Source organism: Hippopotamus amphibius, chromosome 3, assembly GCF_030028045.1.
Source record: "Hippopotamus amphibius kiboko isolate mHipAmp2 chromosome 3, mHipAmp2.hap2, whole genome shotgun sequence".
Lineage (NCBI taxonomy): Eukaryota > Metazoa > Chordata > Mammalia > Artiodactyla > Hippopotamidae > Hippopotamus > Hippopotamus amphibius.
The window spans coordinates 166,230,130-166,255,029 of NC_080188.1; the positions used below are offsets into that span (position 1 = coordinate 166,230,130).

The following is a 24,900-nucleotide window of genomic DNA, read 5'->3' on the forward strand; positions in this document are numbered from 1 at the left end:
ATTCCTTATATGATGTTGTTTCTGGATCTCTTACCACTGCCTTCGCCCCATGCTCATTGTATTCCAGTATATAGAGTGTCTCTTAAACTATCATGTTGAGAATTAACAATATTCAAGGTGTGCTTATTAGCACAACAACACTGTTACCATCTGGATTCAGACACAAGATGGGTCATTTTCTGAGGGGCTGATGGGCCTACACCCTCTATGCACTTGAGAATCCCTGCTTGGTCTACTCACTGTTCCTCAAGGTAGCATTGTATCTCTTGGATGCATTTGGCCCAACAAAATGTTGAGAACTACTAATCTTCGTCATGCTGTGTTATTAGATGTGCTGTAGATTTTTTCAGCAGCTTTATTATGTTCAGCACACAGTGAACTTGTGGCCAGTTGACCTCAGATACTTAACAATAACTTGCTGACAAATGGGTGTTCTCTACCCTGCTGTTAAGAAACTGATTTTTTTTTAAGTGTAAACTTAGAACTTAATACTTATCCAGCAAAATTTCATTTTGTTGGGTTTTTTTGCTATATTTCTAGACCAAAAGAAGGCTTAAATCTCATCTCAGTCATCTAATGTATTAGCTAAACTACTGTTTTCAGTGCTCTGGGTTTAGATAAGTATGCCTTAAAATTTTCATCTAATGCTCTTTGCATTTGGTTGCTTTTTCCCCTGCAGATCTACCAGTGCTGTTGTCTGGCTCACCAGTGTCTCTCCTCCCTGCTCACTGCCCCCCCCCCCCCCCCACATTTTCAAAATAGAAATATCTGTATCTTTCTAACATTTATTTATTTATTTATTTGGCTGCACTGGGTCTCAGTTGTGGCATGCATGAGGGATCTGGTTCCTTGACCAGGGATTGAACCTGGGCCCCCAGCATTGGGAGCACAGAGTTTTAGCCACTGGACCACCAGGGAAGTCCCTGTATCTTTCTAATAAAAATGAGCACTAAAAGAATTTAAATGGCAAAAAGAATATGAAAATCTTCCCTGCAACACTTTCCAAACTTGCCATCCTAAGATAATCACTGTTGGCAATTTTGTAAGCAGTCTTCCAGACATTTCTAATGCCTGTGCATTTGCATTTGTGTATATATTTATGGTTTTTAGGTACAGAATAGATTATGTGATACAATACCCAAACTTGCTAGCTTTACCTAGCTCATACTGCAGTGATCTTACCATGTCTTTGTTCTTTTCTAAGCGTTTACAATTCATCTGTTTCATAATCACATGTGGAATTTGCCAAAAGTCAACATCTTGCACATCAGTTTACAGTTCTCACACTACCATTTGCTCGTGATAATAGCTGTCAGTCCTCCAGAAAAAGTTAAATCCATAAGTGTATTGCAGATTGACAGGGAAGTATTTTATTTATTCTAAAGTGATTAACATCCAAAATGTTCAAAAAAGTTTTGAAACATTACAGGTGAGTTGTTGTTCCAAAATAAAGCATCATTTATGTCTAGGAAAAATAATGATACTCTATTTTTGAGCTTATACGCATGCCAGGTGCTGTGCTAAATAGTTGACATTATAGCATCTCATTTAGTCTTTATACCACTGTTAGGCATGTATTATTATTATGTCCTTTCAGAATAAACTGAAGCTCACAGTCCTTATATAATATCCCCTTGGTCACATAGCTAGTCATTGAAAGATCTTTTCTGTTTCCAAAGCCCCAGCTCTTTACCACTATGTCCAGTTGCCTCTTCCAGTTCATTCTTTAGTAATGCTGTTTAAACTTGCATTCATAAACATTTGTTGGGTGCCTGCTGTGTGCCAGGAATTGTGCTTGGCCAGAGTTATGAAACTATGCGGGCTGTCTCGTAACTGCTGAAAGCTAGGATGCTTTGGGAGGTAGCACATTTAATTAAATTTCTTATCATAACTATCTAACGGCTATGCTCTTTTCCTACCACTTTTAATTTTATTAAAGCTTTTCTTTAAAATGTTTATTAAAACATTATAACATTAAGTCATTTGTAAAATCACATCTGTTTTTAATTCCCTTTATTTCTTCATATTCCATTCTTGACAGGTATTTAAATGTTTACAAAGTTATAATCATAGTCCATGTGATTTTGTGTTGTACTTTTTTCATGTAACTTTTTGTAAATGATTACTTTTAGAGCCTTCTTGTCTATCACTTAAATGGCTGCATAATGAGCTGCATCAAAATTGTATTACTTTATCCAGTACAGTTAATATTAATTGACGATTCTTATATAGTTCTCAGTAGTAAAGTTCATCGATATTACCTCCCTGCTGTTGGTTCCCTGTAGAAGAAATGGGAAACTCTCCTCAGAAGGCCCATAGGAAAATCTTGTTTGCAGTATTGACAAGATTTAGTGTACCATGTAGTAGGCAGCCCCTCTGGTCTTTTTCATTTCCTTGGAATATGCTTGGAGTCAAGGCTATTACCACCAGGGGATAGATACATTCTGTAGTTCTTTGGATGTCTGTACTGGTGTAGACAGATTTATTGACCTCAATTCTGTGGCTTTCAGATAGTTAGCATCTGGATATTTTTATGTTCTTCGATTTATTTGTAACCTTTTGTTTTAGAATGGATTCCTTCTTCTTGGCTGAAATGTTTAAATATCTTTACTTGTTGTTTGCGGATAAAGAAGACATTATTTTTGACATAGAAGATTACATTTTTACAACAGAAGCTCATCTGTTACCTCTTTGGCTCTCTACTACAAATCAAAGAATCTCTAAAAAGAACACAGTAGGTTATGTTTTTTACTTAAATGTCTTATTCTCTTTTTTACTCCTGTGTTTGTTTTTCCAAGTGAAAAGTAATCCATAAATATGGTAGGAGAAGTATCCTTGATGTTTTCTTATTTTGTTTTCTTTTATTGCATCCTATGTATACTTATATTCACTTAATGTTTCATTTGAACAAACTATAATGTTAAGTAAGATAATTATTTTTATTTATATAACATTCTTTTATATTTTTAGACTTCAGAATATACAGAACTGGATGACAGTAATTTTGATTGGACTTGTCCAAACACTCAGATTCTCTTTCCTAATGACCCATTGTATGCTCAGAGCATTCGTGAACCTTTGAAAAATGTGGTGGACAGGAGCTGTCCTAGAGGCATCATCAGAGTGTAAGATGTCTTATTTTATATTTGTTAATATCAGAATTAATTCTTAATGAAAGGCACAAAATGTGAGGAACATGTAACAGCCAAGAAGACATTCAAAAATATTGAAATATGTACTTATATCACTGATTAAAATTTAAAATTATTGGTGAGTAAAGTTAGGAAAGTTTATTCTGCGATGATGTCTTTTTATTATTGTGGAAATTTTCTGTGTATCTTTTGTTCAATAAACCAAGTAATAATGGCAGCATATGGTAGTTTCTAACTCCCACAGCACATTTTTACACAGAATAGTTTCACCAAATAATTCCACATCTTGTATCTGTAGAAAATATTTTTCCTTTTATCTGTAGTTTCTGTATAGGAAAAATATAGTGTTTTTATTTGATTTTTTGATGAGGTACTTATTCTTGGTTGTTAAAATTTTTGCCTAATGAGCTCATTTTTTTCTAAATAATTATGTTAGAGAAGCCATTACTAGGAAATTAAAAAAATTTTTTTAAGTGAATGTTATAATTCACTGCTATAAGTATTGTTTTGCTTTTAAAATATTGAGAGAAACATCTGTGTTTTAAGGGAGAGATAAATAGTAATAAATCCCCAAGCCAGCCTCTTCTGTACCTTCAAATAGTTACCATGGTGTTGATTAATACTGCCGTATAGATAATATACAAGCTTTGTAACTGTAAAATATATTTGAAAGCTATACAACTTATTAAAAAGCCAAGTTATATGTAGGTAAATAACTGTTTCTAATTATTCCATTTTTCACTAGTTTAAAACTAGCAGTTTTGCAAATATCTAACATTTTTATTTGCCTTATGTTTTTTCCCAACTCTGACTTGTAGTTTTTTTAAGCCTTGCCTGTAATTACTTTTAGCAGAGAGGAGAGTTTCAGGAGTGGAGCTAAACCCCCTCTGAGAGCCAGAGATTTCATGGCCACTAACCCTGAGCATTTAGAAATCTTGAAGAAGATGGGGGTGAGTTTGATTCACCTCAAAGATGGGAGAGTCCAGTTGGTTCAACATGCAATCCAAGTAAGACATTGCTGTACTAATTAGCTACCATCTCTGTCCATTTTGGTCTTATTAGCTGTACTAAGATAATGACGTTTGGCTTTTTAAAAACTTTAAATGTATGGTTTAAAGTTAGAGAATCAGAATTTTAGGACTTGGAAGTATCTTGGAAAGCCATCTGATTCAGCCTCTTTGTAGTATAAATCAATTTGCTTATGTTAATATGGTCAAATTTAGGACTCAAATCTAAGTTTTCTATTTCTCAGTCCTTTGTCTTTCTACTATCTTATTTAGAACATAATCTTAAAAGCTAATAATTAGTTTTAATATTTATGTCTCTATTTTACACTATTTTAGTTTCCAAAGAGCTACTGAATCTAAGTATTTTATTCATTATGGAAATCAAAATTTGCATTTATTTATCCATGCCCAGGAAACATAATGTGCCTCTGGGAAATTTTTATTGATTTTTGCTTTAAAAGTTTTCATAACCTGAGGCCTTTAAATTATCCACCTTATTACTACATTAATTCTGAGAAAACCACATTTTGAGAAATAATTTCAACCTAGCAGAATCATATTCAGATATTCCTTAATCTCGGATTGAACCTTCCCCCCACCTTACCTTCCCCTCAGGTTTCTATCTCATCTCTATTCTTGCCACATCCATCCTTCCCTAAAGAGTCTTCTGTCTGCTTCCTTATGTTTCACTTGCCCTCATTCCTGAGCAGCGGGAATGACACCTCTCACGACATTGCTTTCACTTGCATCACCAATGACGTAGTTGCCAGCCAGTGGCCCCTGAATCCTCATAGGATTGAACTTTTATGTGACTATTGACTGGCCTCTTTTTAGAATGTACCCCTTTCTTGGCTTCCAGGGCATTCCAGCACATCTTTCTAAATTCTCTGTTCAGTATTTCATAGATTCCTTTGCAGCTCTTCTTTCTTGGCACAAGCACTCAGTGTAGGCACTAGCAAAGAATCTGGATCATATTTTTTTCTTTCTATACTCTTCTTCAATAGTGTCATCTATTTCTACAAGCTCCGCTATCATCTTTGTACACATGATTTCTTAGATATATGTATGTAATCCTTATTCTGAACTTTACTTCTTAAACCCAGCTTTAATCTGTCAAACATTTCTGCATCTCAATCTCAATCTGTCCAAACCTGAATTAATTCTCTCTCCCTGTTCCCAGCATACTCTCTCTCTCTGTCTTTTTGTTCTCCATCTCAGTCAACCCTATCATCATTCTCTAAATCACCTAAACTGGAAATCTCAGGATAGGTTTGAATTTCTGTCTCCCAACTCTTCTTTGTTCTCCTCTATCTCCTATCAAGATCCATTGACTTTCCCTATAAGGTGTTAGGAATTCATCCTTTTCCTACTATATAGTCAGGCACTCTTCAACTTTTCCTCTATTAAGATTCAGTTTGAATCATTCCAAATATTTCCCAGGTACACACTGACAAAATCAATCATTCCTTTGTCTGTGTTCCTAGTCCACTTTCCCACTTGAGAAATTTTGTAATGGCTAATTTTACATGTCTCTCTCCTCTAGATACAGACTTCTTAAAGTAAAGGACTATGTCCCCAGTGCCTAGTTAAGTGCTGGGATGTAATAGGTGCCTGATACTTATATTTTGAATTTAATCTGGTCGTTCATAATTTCAAAGACGGGGAATATGGGTCAGGTATGAGGTTTATTTCTTAAAAGCGCAACCAGCAGAGAAAACAGAGCATTTGAGCATTTGGTGGAAGTCCAGTTCTCAGATTTTTATCAAAAGTGCTTCATAGAACAGTGGAAGAGACATTAATAAGAATTATATATGTTATATTCAAAAAATATTTCTAGAAGCAGTATTTTTGAGAACAAATAAAACCATAAATATTTGGTAGAGACTGAAACAGAAAGGAGAAATTTTAGAGTAGAAGACTAAGGTGCAGTAGTATTTAAGAAATCAAAAAGTTGAAAGTTTCCAGAAAGAAAAGATAAAATTAATCTGTTTCTTTCCTAGGCTGCTAGTTCAATTGATGCTGAAGATGGGTTGAGGTTTATGCAGGAGATGATTGAATTGTCAAGTCAGCAACAAAAAGAACAGCAGCTACCTCCTCGAGCTGTACAAATTGTTTCCCACCCATTTTTTGGCCGGGTAGTATTAACTGCTGGTCCAGCTCAGTTTGGACTAGATCTCTCTAAACATAAAGAGGTGTGTACACTTATAATATGCTTGTTGAAATTGAACTTAAATATTGTTTAAGTATTGTCTAATTTCTTAGTCTCTTTTCTAACTTAGTTTTAACTTCTTTAAAACACGCAAATATTTAATCTTATCTAAATCTTAATCTAATATTTAATAAATTAATATTTAATTAAAGTAGGTTAAAATTGAAAGCATATCTTGAAAATATTGTCGTAATTTATGTATGCAATATGGTTATAGAATTTTACTTAAATGTTGTGCAGATACTGTTCTCTGATTCAGTGCCTTTAACATCTAAAAATGGTTTTCAGACTTTTTAACTATTGGAACCTTTCTTTGAAGAAAAATCTAACTCAGAGGCTTACTGTAGAGAACAGCTTAAAGCAGAGGTGCTCTGGACACGTGGCTGTGGAGAACATCAGACGCTGAGGTTCCACTGAGCAAATTTGGAAGACCACTAAGCTAGTCTGTCCTATTAGTGTTAATATAGAAAACAAAGTTCACAAGTTCAGCTCTCTGACTAACTGACAGCAAAGCTAGCCACTAGACCAGAACCCAAGTATCCTGATCATCTACAGCCAATGGTTTTTGAACTCTGTTACCCCTAATTTAAACTTTTTCTAGTGTATATTTTAAAGCTATGTAGGTTTATAGTTGATTCATTTATTCAACAACTCTTATTCTAGGCACTATTTAGATATTTGCTATATATCAAGTTTACAAAAACCAGTGGAGATTTATGCCCTCATGGAGTTTACATTCTAAGAGAGAGAAGGATCTTAAAACATCTTTACACACATCTTTAAAATCAGTTCTCTGGTGGATTTAATTTTTCTAGGAAGAAGATATGCTTGCAGATTCATGTAGACTAAATCCGTTTTTTCCCCTCTTTCAAAAATTTTTCTGGTTACCAATGATGGTTTAAAAATGCTTCCCAGCTGTTCTAAGTGTGGGTATGGGTATATTGTGAGTAGGCTTACAGATTCCAACTTTACCACTAACTAACATTGTAATTTTGAGCAAATTATGTAAGCTGAATCTCAGTTTCCCTCAGAGTCATTATAAAGGTCAGGCTTAGTAACTTATGTAAAAATGCTTTATAGACTACAAAGCACAGTAGAAATATTGGTTGGGTGCTATGATATGCAAAATGTTCAAAACAAAAATTTATGCTAAATATATGTTGGATATGTTATCATTAGAAAAGAAATTATGTCTTTTTAAAGCTCTAGATACTGAATTTGAATGACTGGGTAGTGATTTGAGAATATAAAAGGTTTTTTGTTATTTTTATTTCTGCCAGACCAGAGGATTTGTTGCAAGCAGTAAACCATACAATGGTTGTTCAGAGCTTACTAACCCTGAGGCAGTGATGGGAAAAATTGCTTTGATACAAAGAGGACAGTGCATGTTTGCAGAAAAGGCACGCAACATCCAGAATGCTGGAGCCATCGGTGGCATAGTTATTGGTAAGTAATCCTCCGTGTCATTGTGTTGACTAAGACATTTTTAGGATTTTTTCCTTTCATTTTCCAGAATTTTATCAGAGTTTGTCGTTGTTTTTACTTCACTAGCTAGCATAATGGATAGATAATCCAATGACTCTCTTAATAATTAATATATATATCATATCTTGTTTGAAAGTCTAGATTTGGGTTTCTGTATATTAATGCCAATAAAAGTATTTGGGGCCAGGTGTGAAAGTGTGGTAGGAGTGAGTGGTAAAAACACCCAATCCCATGCATAAGAAAATGTGCCCATGAGATGCAAAGCCCCCTAGGGGCAAGAATTACACCCTGCCACCTCCAGTGAGGAGTCACTGAAAATATCCATTCCTCCTCATAGATGCATGCGGGGGGTGGGGGTGGGGGGTAGTAGCTCCTGGCTCTGCCACAAAATCGTGGTGTCATCTTGGCCCAACTTTAGTTTCTTTATCTGTTTATTCAGTAGAATTTTTTTTTTTAGCTCCAGTGAAAATGGTAATAAATATCTTTTAGCTGGTTGTAAGGTTTGAAGGTAATATACATAAAATTTACTAAAATAACTGACATATCATGGGTATAAGCACTGGTTGCTAGCAAGTTTTTATCTCTTTTTCCACCGAAATTATAAACTTTAAATCATTTTACCCATGTATTTCAACCAGTGTGTTTGCTTTTTATTTTTCATAAAAAAATCACTGATATGATATCATGACTATCAGGGAAAATATAAATTTTTCTATGCTTTAAGTAAATATGAGTTTACATTCAGAAAGAACTGGAAAACCTGAGGTCACATCTTGTTTGTGAAGTTATTTCTTCTGTAGAGTTTGTCTCACAGGGGAACTCCATTTTGAATTTGTTCTTTCTAATTAGGATAGATTTCCTTTTTGAATTCAGGGTAAATAAAAAGAGATGTAAAATAAAATAGTAGGATTTATTTCAGTGAAAAATTATTTACTATTCCTTTTGCCTATCACATATGGGCACTCCAATGTTGATTTAATGAATGCATGGATTTCATTAGTTAAATAAGTATTAGGAGAAATTCTGCTTATAACTTAAATCAGTAGTTGGCAGACTACAGCCTGCAAGCCAAGTTCAGCTGACTGCCTTTTTTTGTAAATAAAAGTCTCATTAGAGCACAGCATGTCAGGTTGTTTACATATCGTCTATAACTACTTTGAGGCTACAGTGGCAGAATTGAGTGGTTGTAAAGGTGAACATCAAAGCCTAAAATATTCTCTCTCTGGCCAGTTACAGAAAGTTTGCTGATGCCTGACTTAAATCATCTCTTTATCCTTGGTTATTTTCCAACTGAGATTATTTTTATTGAAGAATTAATACCTTGCCATCACTATCATTTTGAACATCTTACTGAGTCTTTAAAAATATAAAAAATAGTCTGGAACATATGTGGAGTAGTTTAGATTTTCCCTATTTTTTGGTGAAGTCTGATTCTCATGGTATTCTATACTCTGTAAGGTTTGTCAGTTCAAATGTTTTCATTTGAATTGTAGCTGTTAGTTACAGAATGCAGTATTAAGTTCTGTGGGTAAATAACTAAGAGGCAATGGTCCTTTTTTTTTTTTTTTAATTTTTCAAATGGAAACTTTCTTATGTTATAACTTCTTTCCACTAAGTTTTTTTGTTTCTGGTGAAGCATTTTGTTTGGTTTCTACTGGTTTTAATTGTATATAACTGAGCAAATAAGGACTTGGTTGTTTTTTATTCCAAGTACCAGAAGTAAGATTATCTTAGAAATCATTTGGCTGCAAGAAACAATTTATTTAGCTGGTTTAAGAAGGGAGGTTTGTTTACTGTATGGAAATGGATTATTTTCATTGAACCCAAGAATAAGAAATACAACTGAATGCTCAAGGAAGTAAAAGTGGGAACTAAACATGATCAGGAACCATGATAGCTAGCATTTTTCACATTTCTCTGTCTCTATCAGTGGGTCCTCCTGGACTCTCTTCTCTGCAACTCTTTGCAATTCTGCGTCATTCTGCAGCTTCTCACCAGCCTACTCTCTCTTTGCCTATCAGTTCCAAAATGGCCTTTCCAAAATTGCAGAGACTGTGTCAGTGGACTTTTACCTACTGCTAACTGAAAGTCTTTCTGTGTGCCACTTCCAGATCATTCAGAGAGACTGAGGGTCAGATAGCCATCCTTTGTCTAGTCAGTTATTGCTAAGGGGGTGGATTCTACATGGTGTTCTCCACTTAGCAGGGCCTATTCACGCAAGCTCTCTAAGAAGGGAAAGTCAGGTTCTCCAGGGAGACTGGCATGTGAGATTAGGGCTGGGCATAATTGGCATCACCAGTAAAACAGCATTTAGCAGTCCTGCTACTATTATTTAATCAGTGTAAAGTAACAATAGTGTTTCATTCAACTTACAGAGGAAAAAACTGTATAGTCATTATTATTCCTTGTGAACAGTGTATTAAAAAGAACTCTCAATTTCTAGTCTGGTAAAACAGTATAATGCCATTAGAGGAAATCCTAAACAATAAAATTTCATAGTTCTGTCACTGTAATTCAAGTCTTTGAATTTTTCCATTTTTAGGCTTTTTCATAAGCATGTGAAATTTTTATAGTCATAGAATTTTGTGTCCTACTTTTTTTTATGTAATAATAACATTTTGGTTTTTCTGTGTGTTCCCTCAGGTAGTTCATTATAATTTACTTATAATAGTTTACAGTGGTTGACAATTACAAAAAACACTCCAGTAAATTTTTTCAGGCGTAGGTCATTTTGCTTTTGAATTACTTCCTCAGGATAAATTTCTAGGAGTGTTTTTATGGTTCTTGATACAGAAAATTAACACAGGTAAAAAACAGTAAAGATTGGTAGCTGGACCTTTTTAATGGACGAACATTTTTATGTTTGCTGTATTCATTTTCTGGCTAGATGACAATGAGGGGAGTAGCAGTGATACTGCCCCTCTGTTCCAGATGGCAGGTGATGGAAAGGACACAGATGACATCAAGATCCCCATGCTGTTTTTATTCAGTAAAGAAGGAAGTATTATATTGGACGCCATCCGGGAATATGAGGAGGTTGAGGTGCTCCTTTCTGACAAAGCAAAAGATCGAGGTAAGGGTAAAAAGTCATTTGTTTTCAGCTTAACATTAATTATCCTAATTTGATAACAAAAATGAGTTATAAAAAAATTATTTATGGTTCACTGGTAAAAGAAGTAAAATTTTTAGAAGATGGTTTCAAAATATATTTTTCTTTTGGAAATAAGAGTAGCAAAATGTTTATTTTGCTTTGTTTGCTGAGTTAGAATGTTTCTAGAATTATATTTTTATATGTGATTTATAATTTTAGCTATGATTTTGTCCAGTGATAAAAATACAAGAGATTACATTGAGAGTCATTTTTAACATCCACAGGTGTTCACCATTCAATTTCATTGATACTACATCTATTTATAAGGAATAAAAAGAGGTTGTATAGAATGGTGTTGTATACAATATAATAGTAGTTGGGTTTTACCAGGCCACCTGTAATCAAATGAACACTGTCTTGGTGAAGGCAAATAGAAATCTAGCAGCTTCTCTCCACTGAGATCTAAGTTCATCACATAGGTATTTATAAGTTACCAGAGTTACACATGGCTGGTGCCTGAAGAACAAAATAGCATGCCTTAATTCATGAGAGTATATGGTCCTCTCTAGGCCAAAGTGATTGTTAGTAACTTGAAAGCTCTTTGAAACCCAAATTGCTGTATAAATGCAAGGTCTTACTAGTATTCTTTTATAGTTTCATATCTAGGGATAGGGGATAAATGAGGGAAAATGAACCATCAGACATAGACTGTAATCCTGCTTATAACAGCAGTCTTTCTTATCCACTGGAGATCTATAGAGACAGCACTACTTCTCCTCCCCCCCACCCAACCCCCCGCTTAAATGGATAAAGTTGTATAATTTGTACAGGGTGTTGATGTTTGGGATGCTTGTTTGGCAGATATGTAGGAAATGTATTTCAATTCAATATAAGTTCCAAGTGGAACAATAAAAAAAAAGTTTAGCAATAATCTAGTGCTAGCCAAATCAGTGTTTTTTGTCTTGTCTTCTTGTATTGCTTTATTCTTTGAGATTCATTCAGATGTCAACTGTTTAAGGGCTATGGAGTGAGTAGGATGTATGTATGCAGGGATGTATAAATAGGAACAGAATAGAAAGGATCTGATCTTTCTTAAGTCCTCCTATGTGCCTTTTTTTTTCTGAGCCCTTTTTTTCAGCTCAGATCTTCTTTCCTATATATATGCATTTAGGCACATCAAACACAGGCAAATTATTATTCCATATAACTCTTTAATACCTTTGCTTTTCCCCCCTATTTTGTGCTACCATTGGAATTTCAGCAGCAATATTAAAAGGTAAAATGATTCCGAGCTACATTATTAATAGTAGTAAGTATCTTTAATAAGCCTTAAATTATATATATGTATATATGTATGTGTATATATACATGTATATACACACATGCATGTGCACATATATATATTGTTTCAGTGGCTACCATGATAATATCTGGTTTAAAGTAGATTATTTTCATGTCTAGTCAGCTGTCCCATAATGATGATTCTTTACTGATCCTGTCATAAATTCTGTAAATTAAATATCTCACCTAATAGGTGAATTCACTAGTCCATACCCATGCAAGACTCACTGTAACAAAGACGTTGTATGGCATGTATTTTATTTGATCACTTTTTATTTGAATGCAGTGTAAAATATTTAAAATATCGACTGGATTTAAAAACCTGTTTATGTGTGGGAGTGTGTGGGGGTTAGGACTATGAGATTGTGGTAAAGCATGTGCTTCCAATGCCAAGAGAAAGGATATGAAAAAAGATCAGTTCTACTATTTAAAAAAAAGTCTGAACAGTGTAACAGTATTCCCCTAAGGACCTTGCAGTAAAAGAGCTTTATTTAAATTATATATTTTTTAAAAAGTTTTGATAGTCTGTCAATTTTTTGAACTGTTTCTGTTTTAGAGATATTTTGACAGTCTTGAACAATTCCCCTTTTTTTATAGCTTTTTAAAGAACTGTACAGCATTATTAACTATCAGCAATGAGTTATATAGTATAATTGTTAATATTTATCAGTGTAACAAAAGTCAATGATAATAGTTTTATTAAATCAACTGCTTTATTCACTTAGGAAAATACTCTAAGTTAACGTCTGTAGTGGTTATTAATTTGTCCTGTGCGGTTACTGCATGCATCAGTGTTTCTCTTCTGCATCAGAGTCAGCTGATGCAGTAGTTAAAAGTGTAGATTCCTGAGTCCTACTCCAGAATATTGAATCAGACTCTCTGAAAGCAGGGAGTCAGAATCTGAAATTTTAACAAGCATCCCAGTTAATTGCACTCAGCTATACTTTAAGAAGCACTGAACAAGACCAAGAAGGCACCCCTCACCTTTTTTTTTAATCTCCTAGCTCTGTATCTGGCCGTATTGTGCCATCAAGGGTACTAGGCAGGATTATATAAGTATACCAAATAATAGCAGCCTTAAATCTGAACGATAAAATGTCCTCCAGATTGGCTTTTCTAAAAATCTTATTCCACAGTTACGTATTTCTCTTAAAAAGTCACAGTTTTGAGTGAGCCATTCTTCCCACATATTAATACAGAAAATAGAAACCCCAGAACAAGCCCCCACTCCCACCTTCTAATTCTAAGTCCCAGTCATTAGTATAGAAATATCTGCAACGGTCCTATCTGCTAGCAAAAATGTCCAGATAACTTATTACACCTTCTTCAGAAGTAAAGCATTAGTAATTTATCAAGTGGAAATGCTGCTTCCTCAGGTCAAACCAATCACACTTCTGAAAGTTAAGTTATCCACAGAAGTGTTAATATCGTGTCTGTCATGTGTCCATTTCCAAAATTTCAAGAATTTTTAAAGGTACTTAATAGTAATTCTCACCCTGTGCCCACAAACAAAAGATGCTGTGTTGTTACCTTTAGATCCAAATTGAAAGAGTTTACAATTAAGATTCAATTTTTTCTCAGTAGTATTTCTCAAGGGGAAAAAAAAATTAGCATTTAAAAGTTTCAATACATTGTCATACTTGTAGTTTATAGTATAGGCTTCCAGTGCCTTAAGAGCTATAGACAGATATTTTCAGGGCTACTCCTATATTTGTGTCTGTCTGGTAAAAAGGCAGACAGAGAAAATAGGGGAAATAAAAGAAAGGTCCCATGGTTTGAACTGCTCAGGATTAAAGTCTGGCAGTGTTAATTTTCCTAAGGTTATCCTCCACTGATCTTGATGGGGATGAATCTGTCCTGTGGTTGATCTGTAGAAGTTAGATTGCTATTGGAAAGGATTTGATTCTGAGGAGACAAATATAGTATGTAAACAGGTGGCATCTTTGCCTGGAAAGGGGCAACCGAAACATTCTTATTAGCAGAATCAATACTTACCTACCCTAGCTTCTCTTCTCCAGCCACCGCATTTTTTCTCATGCACTTTTGCATTTGTACATCTCTTCCCTCTTTCTAAAAATGCCTTGTTAATCCCTGTCCCACTCCCACAACCTTTTTCTCTTTAAAAACATTGTCATTCTCAATACTGAGTTTAAATGCTGTCTTCTCTATGAACTTTTCTCTTATTCTCATAGATAAAACATATGGACATCTTGTTAATATAGTTGTATTGATACTTTGACTTTTATATTACAGTGTACTTCTTTACCCATGTGTCAGCTATGTATTCCTTGCTTTCAGTAAACGCTGGTTGTATGGATGCATGAATGATTGTAGAACATCCATTCTCAAAGTCTTTGCCAAGGTTCCTTTGCCCTCTCATTACTAAAACTTAGTACTTTTCTTTTTTCTTGGGGGTTTTTTTTTTTTTTTTGTATCTTGAGATTTTCTTTGTTCTTTTTTGCTTCCTGTGTTTCTGATACACCATTCCTGAATTTAATGATGTAGTCATTACACTCTTAGGACTATGATACTTCATACTGTGACAACAGGCACCTCAGAATGAAGATTTGTAGTGGTGTGGTATATTCTTCCTTTTTGTACTTCCCCAACTGCCATTTTTATTGAGCTGATTGTTGCCACTTTGCTATATATCATATATTCTTATATATTCAATCTGTTTTTGGACTTGCTCTTCTTTTCTACTAATCTGTTTGCTTATTCCTGTGCCAATAGTAAAACAGTTTGCTATTTTGAATAAATTTTAATGTCTGATAAGGCAACTCTCCTTTCACTAATTCTTTTCAGAATTTCTTGACTTGTCTGTGATGTATATTCTTCCATAGGAACTTAAAAATAATTCCATCTGGTCCCAAAAGAAAAGAAAAAGAAGTGGAATTGGGATTCATTTTGCAATTGTATAATTGCATGCCTTATATATAAACAGGAAAATTTTGTTAAATATTGACTTTCCATCCAGGAACATGCACTTACTTGTACATTGAATCAGATCTTGCTTTATGTTTTCATTGAGATTTTATAGTATTAAGCAATAAGATTTCATAATAAATTTAATCCTCTGTGTTGTAGCTTCTGTTTTATTGTGAAAAGGATACTTAGTTATTTCTAACCAGTTATTGCTACTACAGAGGGGTTATTTTTATTTGCCTATTTTTTACCCTCCATATCCAGTTCTTTTGTTATCTTGATAGTGTTTTTAAAAATTGAGTTGTTTAAAGTATAAAACAATCTGAAAATACAACTTGGTCTTTCCTTTTCCTGCATTTACACTATTCTTTTTTTTAAATTCAAGTATAGTTGATTTACAATGCTGTGTTAATGTCTGTTGTACAGTAAAGTGATTCAGTTGGCAACCAGAAGTCTGTTTTCTATGTCTGCAAGTCTGTTTCTGTTTTGTAGATATGTTGATTTGTGTTGTACTTTAGATTCCACATGTAAGTGGTATCATATGGTATTTCCCTTTCTCTTTCTGAGTTGCTTCACTGAGTATGATAAGCTCTAGGTCTCTCCATGTTGCTGCAAATGACATTATTTCATTCTTTATGGCTGAGTAATATTCCATTGTTTGTATGTGTACACACACACACACACACTCTCTCTTTATCCATTCATCTGTCAGTGGACATTTACGTTGTTTCCATGTCTTGGCTATTGTAAATACTGCTGCAGTGAACATTGGGGTGCATGTATCTTTTTGAATTATGGTTTTCTCCGGATATATGCCCAGGAGTGGGATTGCCATATCATATGTTAGTTCTGTTTTTAGTTTTTTAAGGAACCTGCATGTTGTTCTCCATAGTGGCTGCACCAATTTACATTCCTACTAACAGTGCAGAAGGGTTCCCTTTTCTCCTCACCCACTCCAGCTTTTATTGTTTATAGACTTTTTGATGATGGCTATTCTGACCTGAGATGATACCTCATTGTAGTTTTGATTTGCATTTCATTAATAATTAGCGATGTTGAGCATCTATTCATGTGCCTGTTGGCCATTTGTATGTCTTCTTTGGAGAAATGTCTATTTAGATCTTCTGCCCATTTTTTCATTGAGTTCCTTGTTTTTGGTGTAGAGCTGCATGAGCTGTTTGTATATTTTGGAGATTAATCCCTTGTCAGTTGCTTCATTTGCAAATATTTTCTCCCATTCTGTGGGTCGTCTTTTCATTTTGTTTATGTTTTCCTTTGCTGTGCAAAAACCTTTAAGTTTCATTAGGTCCCATTTGTTTGTTTTTATTTTCATCATTCTAGATGGTGGATCCAAAAAGATATTGCTGCGATTTATGTCAAAGAGTGTTCTGCCTGTGTTTTCCTCTAAGAGTATCTGGCCTTTCATTTAGGTCTTTAACCCATTTTGAGTTTATTTTAGTGTATGGTGTTAAAGAATGTTCTAATTTCATTCTTTTACATATAGCTGTCCAATTTTCCCAGCATCCGTTATTGAAGAGACTGTCTTTTCTCCATTGTATATTCTTGCCTTTTGTGTTGTAGATTAGTTGACCATAGGTGTGTGGGTTTATTTCTGGGCTTTCTATCCTGTTCTATTGATCTATATTTCTGTTTTTGTGCCAGTACCATACTATTTTGATTACTGTATCTTTGTAATATACTTTGAAGTCAGGGAATCTGATTCCTCCAGCACCGTTTTTCTTTCTCAGGATTGCTTTGGATATTTGGGGTCTTTTGTTGTTTGTATACAAATTTGAAGTGTTTTTGTTCTAGTGCTGTGAAAAATGCCATTGGTAATTTGATAGGGATTGCATTGCATCTGTAGATTGCCTTGGGTAGTATAGTTATTTTGACAGTATTGATTCTTCCAATCCAAAAACATGGTATATCTTTCCATCTGTTTGTGTCATCTTTGATTTCTTTTATCAACATCTTATAGTTTTCAGAGGACAGGTCTTTTGCCTCCTTAGGTAGATTTATTCCTAGGTATTTTATTCTTTTTGATTCGATGATAAATGGAATTGTTTCTTTGATTTCTGTTTCTGATCTTTTGTTGCTAGTTTATAGGAATGCAAAAGATTTCTATATTTAAATTTTGTATCCTGCAGCTTTACCATATTTATTGATGAGCTCTAGTAGTTTCTTGGTAGCATCTTTAGGAGTTTCTTTGTGTAGTATCATGTCATCTACACACAGTGACAGTTTTACTTCTTTTCCAATTTGGATTCTTTTTATTTCTTTTTCTTCTCTGACTGCCGTGGCTAGGACTTCCAAAACTATGTTGAATAAAAGTGGGAGAATGGACATCCTTGTCTTCCCTGATCTTAGAGGAAATGCTTTAAACTTTTTACTCTTGAGACTGATGTTAGCTGTGGGTTTGTCAGATATGGCCTTCATTATATTGAGGTAAGTTCCCTCCGTTCCCACTTTCTAGAGAATTCTTATCATAAATGGGTGTTGAGTTTTTCAAAAGCTTTTCTTGCATCTTTTGAGGTGATCATATGGTTTTATTCTTCAATTTGTTAATATGATGTATCATAATAATTGATTTGCATATATTGAAGAATCCTTGCATCCCTGGGATAAATCCCATTTGATCAGGGTGTATGATCCTTTTAATGTATTGTTGGATTCAGTTTGCTAGTATTTTGTGGAGGATTGTTGCATCTATGTTCATCAGTGATATTGGCCTGTAATTTTCTTTTTTTGTGTATCTTTATCTGGTTTTAACATCAGGGTGTTGGTGGCCTCATAGAATGAGTTTGGGTGTGTTCCTTCCTCTGCAGTTTTTTGGAAGAGTTTTAGAAGGGTAGATGTTAACTCTTCTCTATGTTCAATAGAATTTGCCTGTGAATCCATCTGGTCCTGGACTTTTGTTTGTTAGAAGCTTTTTAATCTCAGTTTCAATTTCAGTGCTTGTGTTTGGTCTGTTCATGTTTTCTCTTTCTTCCTGGTTCAGTCTTGAAAGGTTGTATCTTTCTAAGAAGTCCATTTCTCCTAGGTCATCCATTTTATTGACATATAGTTGCTTGTGGTAGTCTCTTATGATCCTTTGTATTTCTGTAGTATCTGTTTTAACTTCTTTTTCATTTCTAATTTTATTGACTTAAACCCTGTCCCTTTTTTTCTTGATTAATCTGGCTAAAGGTTTATCAACTTTATCTTTTCAGAGAACCAGCTTTTAGTTTCGTTGATCTTTCCTATTGTTTTCTTCATCTCTTTCATTTTCATTTATTTCTGCTCTGATCTTTATGATTTCTTTCCTTCTACTAACTTTAGGTTTTGTTTGTTCTTCTTTCTCTAGTTGCCTCAGGTGTAAGGTTAAGTTGCTTTTTTGAGATTTTTCTTGTTTCCTGAGGTAAGATTGCTATAAACTTTCCTCTTAGAACTGCTTTTGCTGTATCCCATAGGCTTTGGAATGTCATGTTTTCATTGTCATTTCTCTGTGTATTTTTTCATTTCTTCTTTGATTTCTTCAGTGATCCGTTGGTTGTTTACTAACATATTGTTTAGCTTCCATGTGTTTGTGTTTTTTAGTTTTTTTCTTGAAACTGATTTCTAATCTCACAGTGTTATGGTCAGAAAAGATGCTTGATATGATCTCAATTTTCTTAAATTTACTGAGGCTTGATTTGTGGACCACGATGTGCTCTAGTCTGGAAAATTTTCTGTGTACACTTGAGAAGAAAGTGTATTCTTCTGCTTTCAGATGGAATGTTCTGTAAATATCAAGTCCATCTGGTCTAAGGTGTCATTTGAGGCCTGTGTTTCCTTACTGATTTTCTGTCTGGATGATCTATTGATGAAAGTTGGGTGTTAAAGTCCCCCACTATTATTGTGTTACTATTGACTTCTCCTTTTATGGCCGTTAGTATTCGCCTTATATATTGAGGTGCTCCTATGGTGGGTGCATTTGTATTTACAATTGTTATGTCTTCTTTTTTGATTGATCCCTTGATAATTATGTAGTGTCCTTCTTTGTCTCCTATAACAACCTTTATTTTAAAGTCTGTTTTGTCTGATATGAGTATTGCTACTCCAGTTTTCTTTTGATTTCCACTCCCATGGAATACCTGTTTCCATTCCCTCACTTTCAATCTGTATGTGTCTCTAGATCTGAAGTGGGTCTCTTGTAGGCAGCATATATAGGGGTCTTGTTTTTGTATTCATTCAGCTACTCTTTGTCTTTTGGTTGCAGCATTTAATCCATTTACATTTAAGGTAATTATTGATATGTATGTTCTTATTGACATTTTAATTGTTTAGGAATTGATTTTGTAGGTCAGTTTTTTTCCCTTCCTCTTTTGCTCTCTTCTCTTGTGATTTGATGACTATCCTTAGTGTTATGTTTGGATTGCTTTTTCTTTTTTGTGTGTGTATATATTGTAAATTTTTGGTTCCCATGAGGTTTTGATATAGTAGTCTATGTATATACAAGATTGTTTTAAGTTGCTGGTCTCTTAATTTCAAATGCATTTCCAATGTCCTGCATTTGTACTCTCTTCTCATGATTGCTGGATTTGATATCATATTTGTGGATGATTTCCTACCTTTACTTTATCTTTGCCTTTATGGGTGAGCTTCCCCATTCATAATTTTCTTGTTTCTAGTTGTAGGCCTTTTCTTTTACACTTAGAGAAGTTGCTTTAGGATTTGTTGTAAAGTTGGTTTGTTGGTGCTGAATTCTCTTAGCTTTTGCTTATCTGTAAAGTTTTTGATTTCTCCATCAAATCCAAATAGTAGCCTTGCTGAGTAGCGTATTCATGGTTATAGGTTCTTCCCTTTCATCACTTTAAATATATCACCTTTCTTCTGGCCTACAGTGTTTCTGCTGAAGAATCAGCCAATAACCTATAGGGATTCCCTTGTATGTTATTTGTTGCTTTCCCTTGTTCCTTTTAATATTTTTTCTTTGTCTTTTAATTTTTGTCAGTTTGATTAATATGTGTCTTGCTGTGTTCCTCTTTGGATTTATCTTGTATGGCACTCTGTGTGCTTCCTGGACTTGAGTGAGTGTTTCCTGTCTCATGTTAAGGAAGTTTCCAGCTATTATCTCTTTAAATATTTTCTCAGGCCCTTTCTCTCTCTCTTCTCCTTCTGGCACCCCTATAGTGTGAATGTTGGTGTGTTTAACGTTGTCCCAGAGGTAGGTCCCTTAGACTGTTGTCACTTCTTTTCACTCTTTTTCCTTTATTCTGTTCTGCAGCAGTGATTGCCATCACTCTGTCTTCCAGCACACTTAATTCATTCTTATGCCTCATTTATTCTGCTATTGATTCCTTCTAGTGTATTTTTTCATTTCAGTTATTGTATTATTTATCTGTTCTTTAAGTCTTCCAGCTCCTTGTTAAACACTTCTTGTATCTTCTCTGTCTGTGCCATTCTTTTTCTGAGATCTTGGATCATCTTTATTATCATCACTCTGAATTCTTTTTCAGGTAGATTGATTATCTCACTTCACTTAGTTGTTCTTCTGGGTTTTTATTTTGTTCCTTTGTCTGAAATATATTTCTGTGCTGTATCATTTTGTCTAACTTACTTTGTTTGTGGTCTCCTTTCTGCAGGCTGCAGGATTGTAGTTCCTTTTGCTTCTGGTGTGTGCCTTCTGGTGGGTGAGGTTGGTCCAGTGGCTTATGCAGGCTTCCAGGTGGGAGGGACTGGTGCCTGTCCACTGGTTGGTGGAGCTGGGTCTTTCTTGTCCTTCTGGTAGGCAGGGCTGTGTCAGGGGGTGTGTATAGAGGTGGCTGTGAGCTCAATACAACTTTAGGCAGTGTGCCTGCTGATGAGTGGATGAGTGGAGCTGTGTTCCCCCCTTGCTGATTGTTTGGCCTAGGTGTTTCAGCACTGGAGACTGCAGGCTGTTGGGTGGGGCCAGGTCTCAGTGCCAAGATGGCAGCCTCCAGGAGAGCTCAGCCAGTCAGTAATCTGTGGAGCCTCTACCACCAGTGTCCTTTCCCCCACAGTGAGCCACCCCCAACCTCCACCTCGGCAGGAAACCCTCCAAGATCCACAGGTAGGTCTAGCCCAGGCTTCTGTGGAGTCACTGTTTAGTGCTGGGTCCTAGTGCAGGTGCAATCTTGGGTGCACCCTCTGAGAGTAGAGTCTCTTTTTCCCCCAGTCCTGTGCAGCTCCTGCATTCAAGCCCCACTGGGTTTCAAAACCAAATGTTCTGGTGGTTCCTCCTCCCAATGCCAGCCCCCAAGGCTGGGGAGCCTAATTTGAGGCTCAGAACTCAGTCCTTTGGGAGCACCTCTGTGATAAAATTATTTCCCAGTTTTGTGGGTTGCCCACCCAGTGACTGGGATTTGATTATATTGCAAAAGTACCCCTCCTACTATCTCACTGGGGCTTCTTCTTTGTCTTTGGATGTACCTTTTTTGGTAGGTTCCAATCATTTGATGATGGTTGTTCAGCAGTTAGTTGTGGTTGTGTATTCGTGAGAGGAGGTGAGCTCAAGTCCTTCTGCTCTGCCATCGTGTCTGTAATTGAGGGGTGCTTTTAGTTTGGATGCTTGCTGCTTCTTTCCTCAGTGTGTGTTGCCCATTATCCCCTTGATATGGGGTATTTAGGAGTGGTGGTCTGTGTGCACTCCCTGTACGGTGAGGGCAGCAATTGATGCCCACCTGTGGGTCTCCCAGTGGTGGCAGTGGGCTGTGTGTGCCCAGAACAGTGGGGGCAAGCATTTGCAATCATCTCATGGGTCCCCTAGCTGTGGCAGTGCCCTGCGCACCCCCAGAACAGCAAAGGCAGCAACTAGCACCTGCTCTTGGGTCTCCTAGTGGTAGCAGCCATCCACGCACTCCCAGGACAGCAGGGGCAGTGCTTGGTACACACTCCTGTGTCTCCCAGCAGCAGTGATGTCTTGGGGCAGCAGGGAAAGTGATTGGCAACTGCTTGCTGCCTGTGTGTGCTTCCTGGATGGCAGGATCAGTGACTGGCACCTGTTCCCAGGTCTCCGAGGAGGGACAGCAGCCTGCACACTCCTGGGATAGCAGGAACAGTGACTGGTGCCTGCTTGCAGGTTTCCCAATGGTGGTGGCAGCTGATACACTCCTGGGATAGCAGGGGCAGCACTTGGTACCTGCTTGCAGGTTGTCTAGCTGTGGTGGCAGCCTGTGCCCATCTCTGGAGCTCATGATGGTGGCAGCGGCTCATGCCTGCACTTGGAACTTGTGTAGGTTGTGTCCTGTTGCCTGAGAGTCCACATGCAGGGAAAAAAGCTCCTGTGGTGATCCTGTGCCTATCCTTGTGTGCCCCCCCCCCCCCCCCCCCCAATAATGGTGCCTTGCCTCTCTGGCAGGCGAAGGCCTCTTCCAAGTGCAACCTCAGTTGCCACACTCCAGCCTTTTCATGCTGTTTCCTGCAGTCCACCTGCAGTTCTTTCCCTGGGTCTTCCTCCAAAGTCCGAGCTTTAGCACCTAGCCCCTGCCCACACCTGCAGGTGAGCATCTCAGGCTGGGGAGCACAGGGTGGTGGTATCAACCACCTGTGCAGGTCTCTCTCCATTTTGCCTTCTGCAAACTGGTTGCTGCACTCTCCTCTGAGTCTCTGAAGCACCCCCTCCATCCAGGTTGATCTTCCCACTGGTGAGAGGACTTCTCAGGGTGGAGGAACCTTTCTTCCTTCACAACTTCCTCCCTGGGGTGCAAGTCCAGTCCTGATTCCTTTGTCTCTTTCCCATTTATGTGGAGGTTTTCTTCCCCTTTTGGAAGTCTGAGTTCTGCCAGCATTCAACAGATGTTCTGTGCAAATTGTTCCACTTGTGTTTTTGATATATTTGTGGGAGGAGGTAAGCTCCACGTTCTACTTCTCAACCATCTTGATTCTGCCCTGATTTTTTTTAGTTTTTTCTAATTTCTGTTTCCTTTCTGATCTTTCTTATCTCTTTCCTTCTGTTGACTTTAGGTTTTGTTTGTTCTTTTTCTAATTCTTTTAGGTGGTGGGTTAAGTTGTTTATTTGAGACTTTTCTTGTTTCATAAAGAAGGCCTGTGTCACTATGAATTTCTCTCTAAGAACTGCTTTTGCTGCATCCCATAGAATTTGTATGGATGTGTTTTCATTGTCATTTGCCTCAGTATTTTTTAATTTCTTTTTTATTTCATCATTGTCCCACTGGTTTTGTAGTATCATGTTGTTTAGTCTCCATGTAATTGTTTTTTTCTCATTTCTTTTATTCTGATTGTTTTCTAGTTTCATGCCGTCGTGGTCAGAAATGATGCTTGAAATAATTTCTATACTCTTAAATTTGTTGAGGCTTGTTTTGTGGCCTAGTATGTGGTCAGTCCTAGAGAATGTTCCATGTACACTTGAAAAGAATGTGTATTCTGCTTTTTTGGGGCATAATGTCCTAAAAATATTAATTAAATCTAACAGTTCTATTGTATTATTTAGGATCTCTGTTGCCTTATTGCTTTTCTGTCTCAAAGATCTGTTAATTGATGTGAGTGGAGTGTCAGTCTCTTACTATTACTATATTCCCATCAATTTCTCCCTTTATGTCTGTGTTTGTTTTATGTGTGTGGGAGCTCTTTTGGGTGCACAGATGTTGATGAGTGTAATATCCTCTCCTTGTATTGATCCTTTTATCATTATATTGTGTCCTTCTTTATCTTTCTTTATAGCCTTTGTTTTAAAGTCTATTTTGTCTGATAAGAATATTGCAACTCCTCCTTTCTTGTTATTCCCGTTTACATGAAATATCTTTTTCCATCTCCTCACTTTCAGTGTATGTGTGTCCTCTGCCCTAAAGTGGGTCTCTTGTAGACAGCATATTGTAGCCCCTCTTTTTTTATCCAGTCTACCACTCTGTGTTTTTTGATTGGAGCATTTAGTCCATTGACATTTAAGGTAATTATTGATAGATATGTATTACCATTTTAAACCTTGTTTTCCTGTTGATTTTATATTTCTTCTTTGTCCTTTTCTTTTTCTTTCAGTTTTTCCTTTTGTGGTCTGATGATTTTCTTTTGTTTTATGAATTTACTGTATGTGATAGATTCATAAAATCTGGTTTTGGTTTTTGTGAACCTATGGTATGATTTTAATTTTTGGTTGCCCTGTTTTTCAAGTATGTTAACCTCTTTCTGTATCTACTTGCTTTAGACTGGTATAGCCTCAAACACATTCTAGAAAAAGAAATCTCCATTTCCTTGCTCTCTTCCCCTACGCTGTGTAGTTCTGACGCCCTCTTTCACATCCTCATGGGCAGCCTTTTGCACTTCATTGTGGTTATCATCACTTTCACAGAAATTTTTTAATTTTTTTAATTGTAATTTTAAAAAATCTGTGTACTGGCTTATTTAAATGATTTGCTTTCCAGTTATGATTTTATTTTTCCTAAAGAGTCTAACTTTTTTCTATCTAGAGAAGCACTTTCAATGTTTCCTTTAGGATAGATTTAATATTGCTGTATTCCTTTAGTTTTTGCTTGTCTGGGAAACTCTTTCTCTCTTCTATTCTAAATGGTAATCTTGCTGGATAGTGTATCCTACATTTCAGATTTTTGCCTTTTAGAACTTTAAATGTATCTTGCCACTCCCTTCTGACCTGCAATGTTTCTGTAGAAAAATCAACTGATAGCCTTATGGGGGTTCTCTTGTAATTAACTCTTTGTTTTTCTCTTGCTGTCTTTAGAATCCTTTCTTTAACTT

The 24,900-nt window shown here is 36.1% G+C and overlaps 1 protein-coding gene across 7 annotated transcripts in view; it reads left to right on the plus strand.

The window, feature by feature from the left end:
• The window catches only part of EDEM3 (ER degradation enhancing alpha-mannosidase like protein 3), a 79,097-nt gene that overhangs the window by 47,462 nt on the left and 6,735 nt on the right, over positions 1–24,900 (plus strand). For 6 of the 7 annotated variants that reach the window (XM_057727316.1, XM_057727319.1, XM_057727320.1 and 3 more), the window contains 6 exons: positions 2,569–2,734; positions 2,971–3,125; positions 4,003–4,159; positions 6,160–6,351; positions 7,649–7,814; positions 10,741–10,926. In XM_057727316.1, coding sequence (XP_057583299.1) covers positions 2,569–2,734; positions 2,971–3,125; positions 4,003–4,159; positions 6,160–6,351; positions 7,649–7,814; positions 10,741–10,926 — 1,022 coding nt within the window. The remainder of the gene's footprint in view (positions 1–2,568; positions 2,735–2,970; positions 3,126–4,002; positions 4,160–6,159; positions 6,352–7,648; positions 7,815–10,740; positions 10,927–24,900) is intronic. The other variant, XM_057727317.1, reaches the window with a different exon arrangement.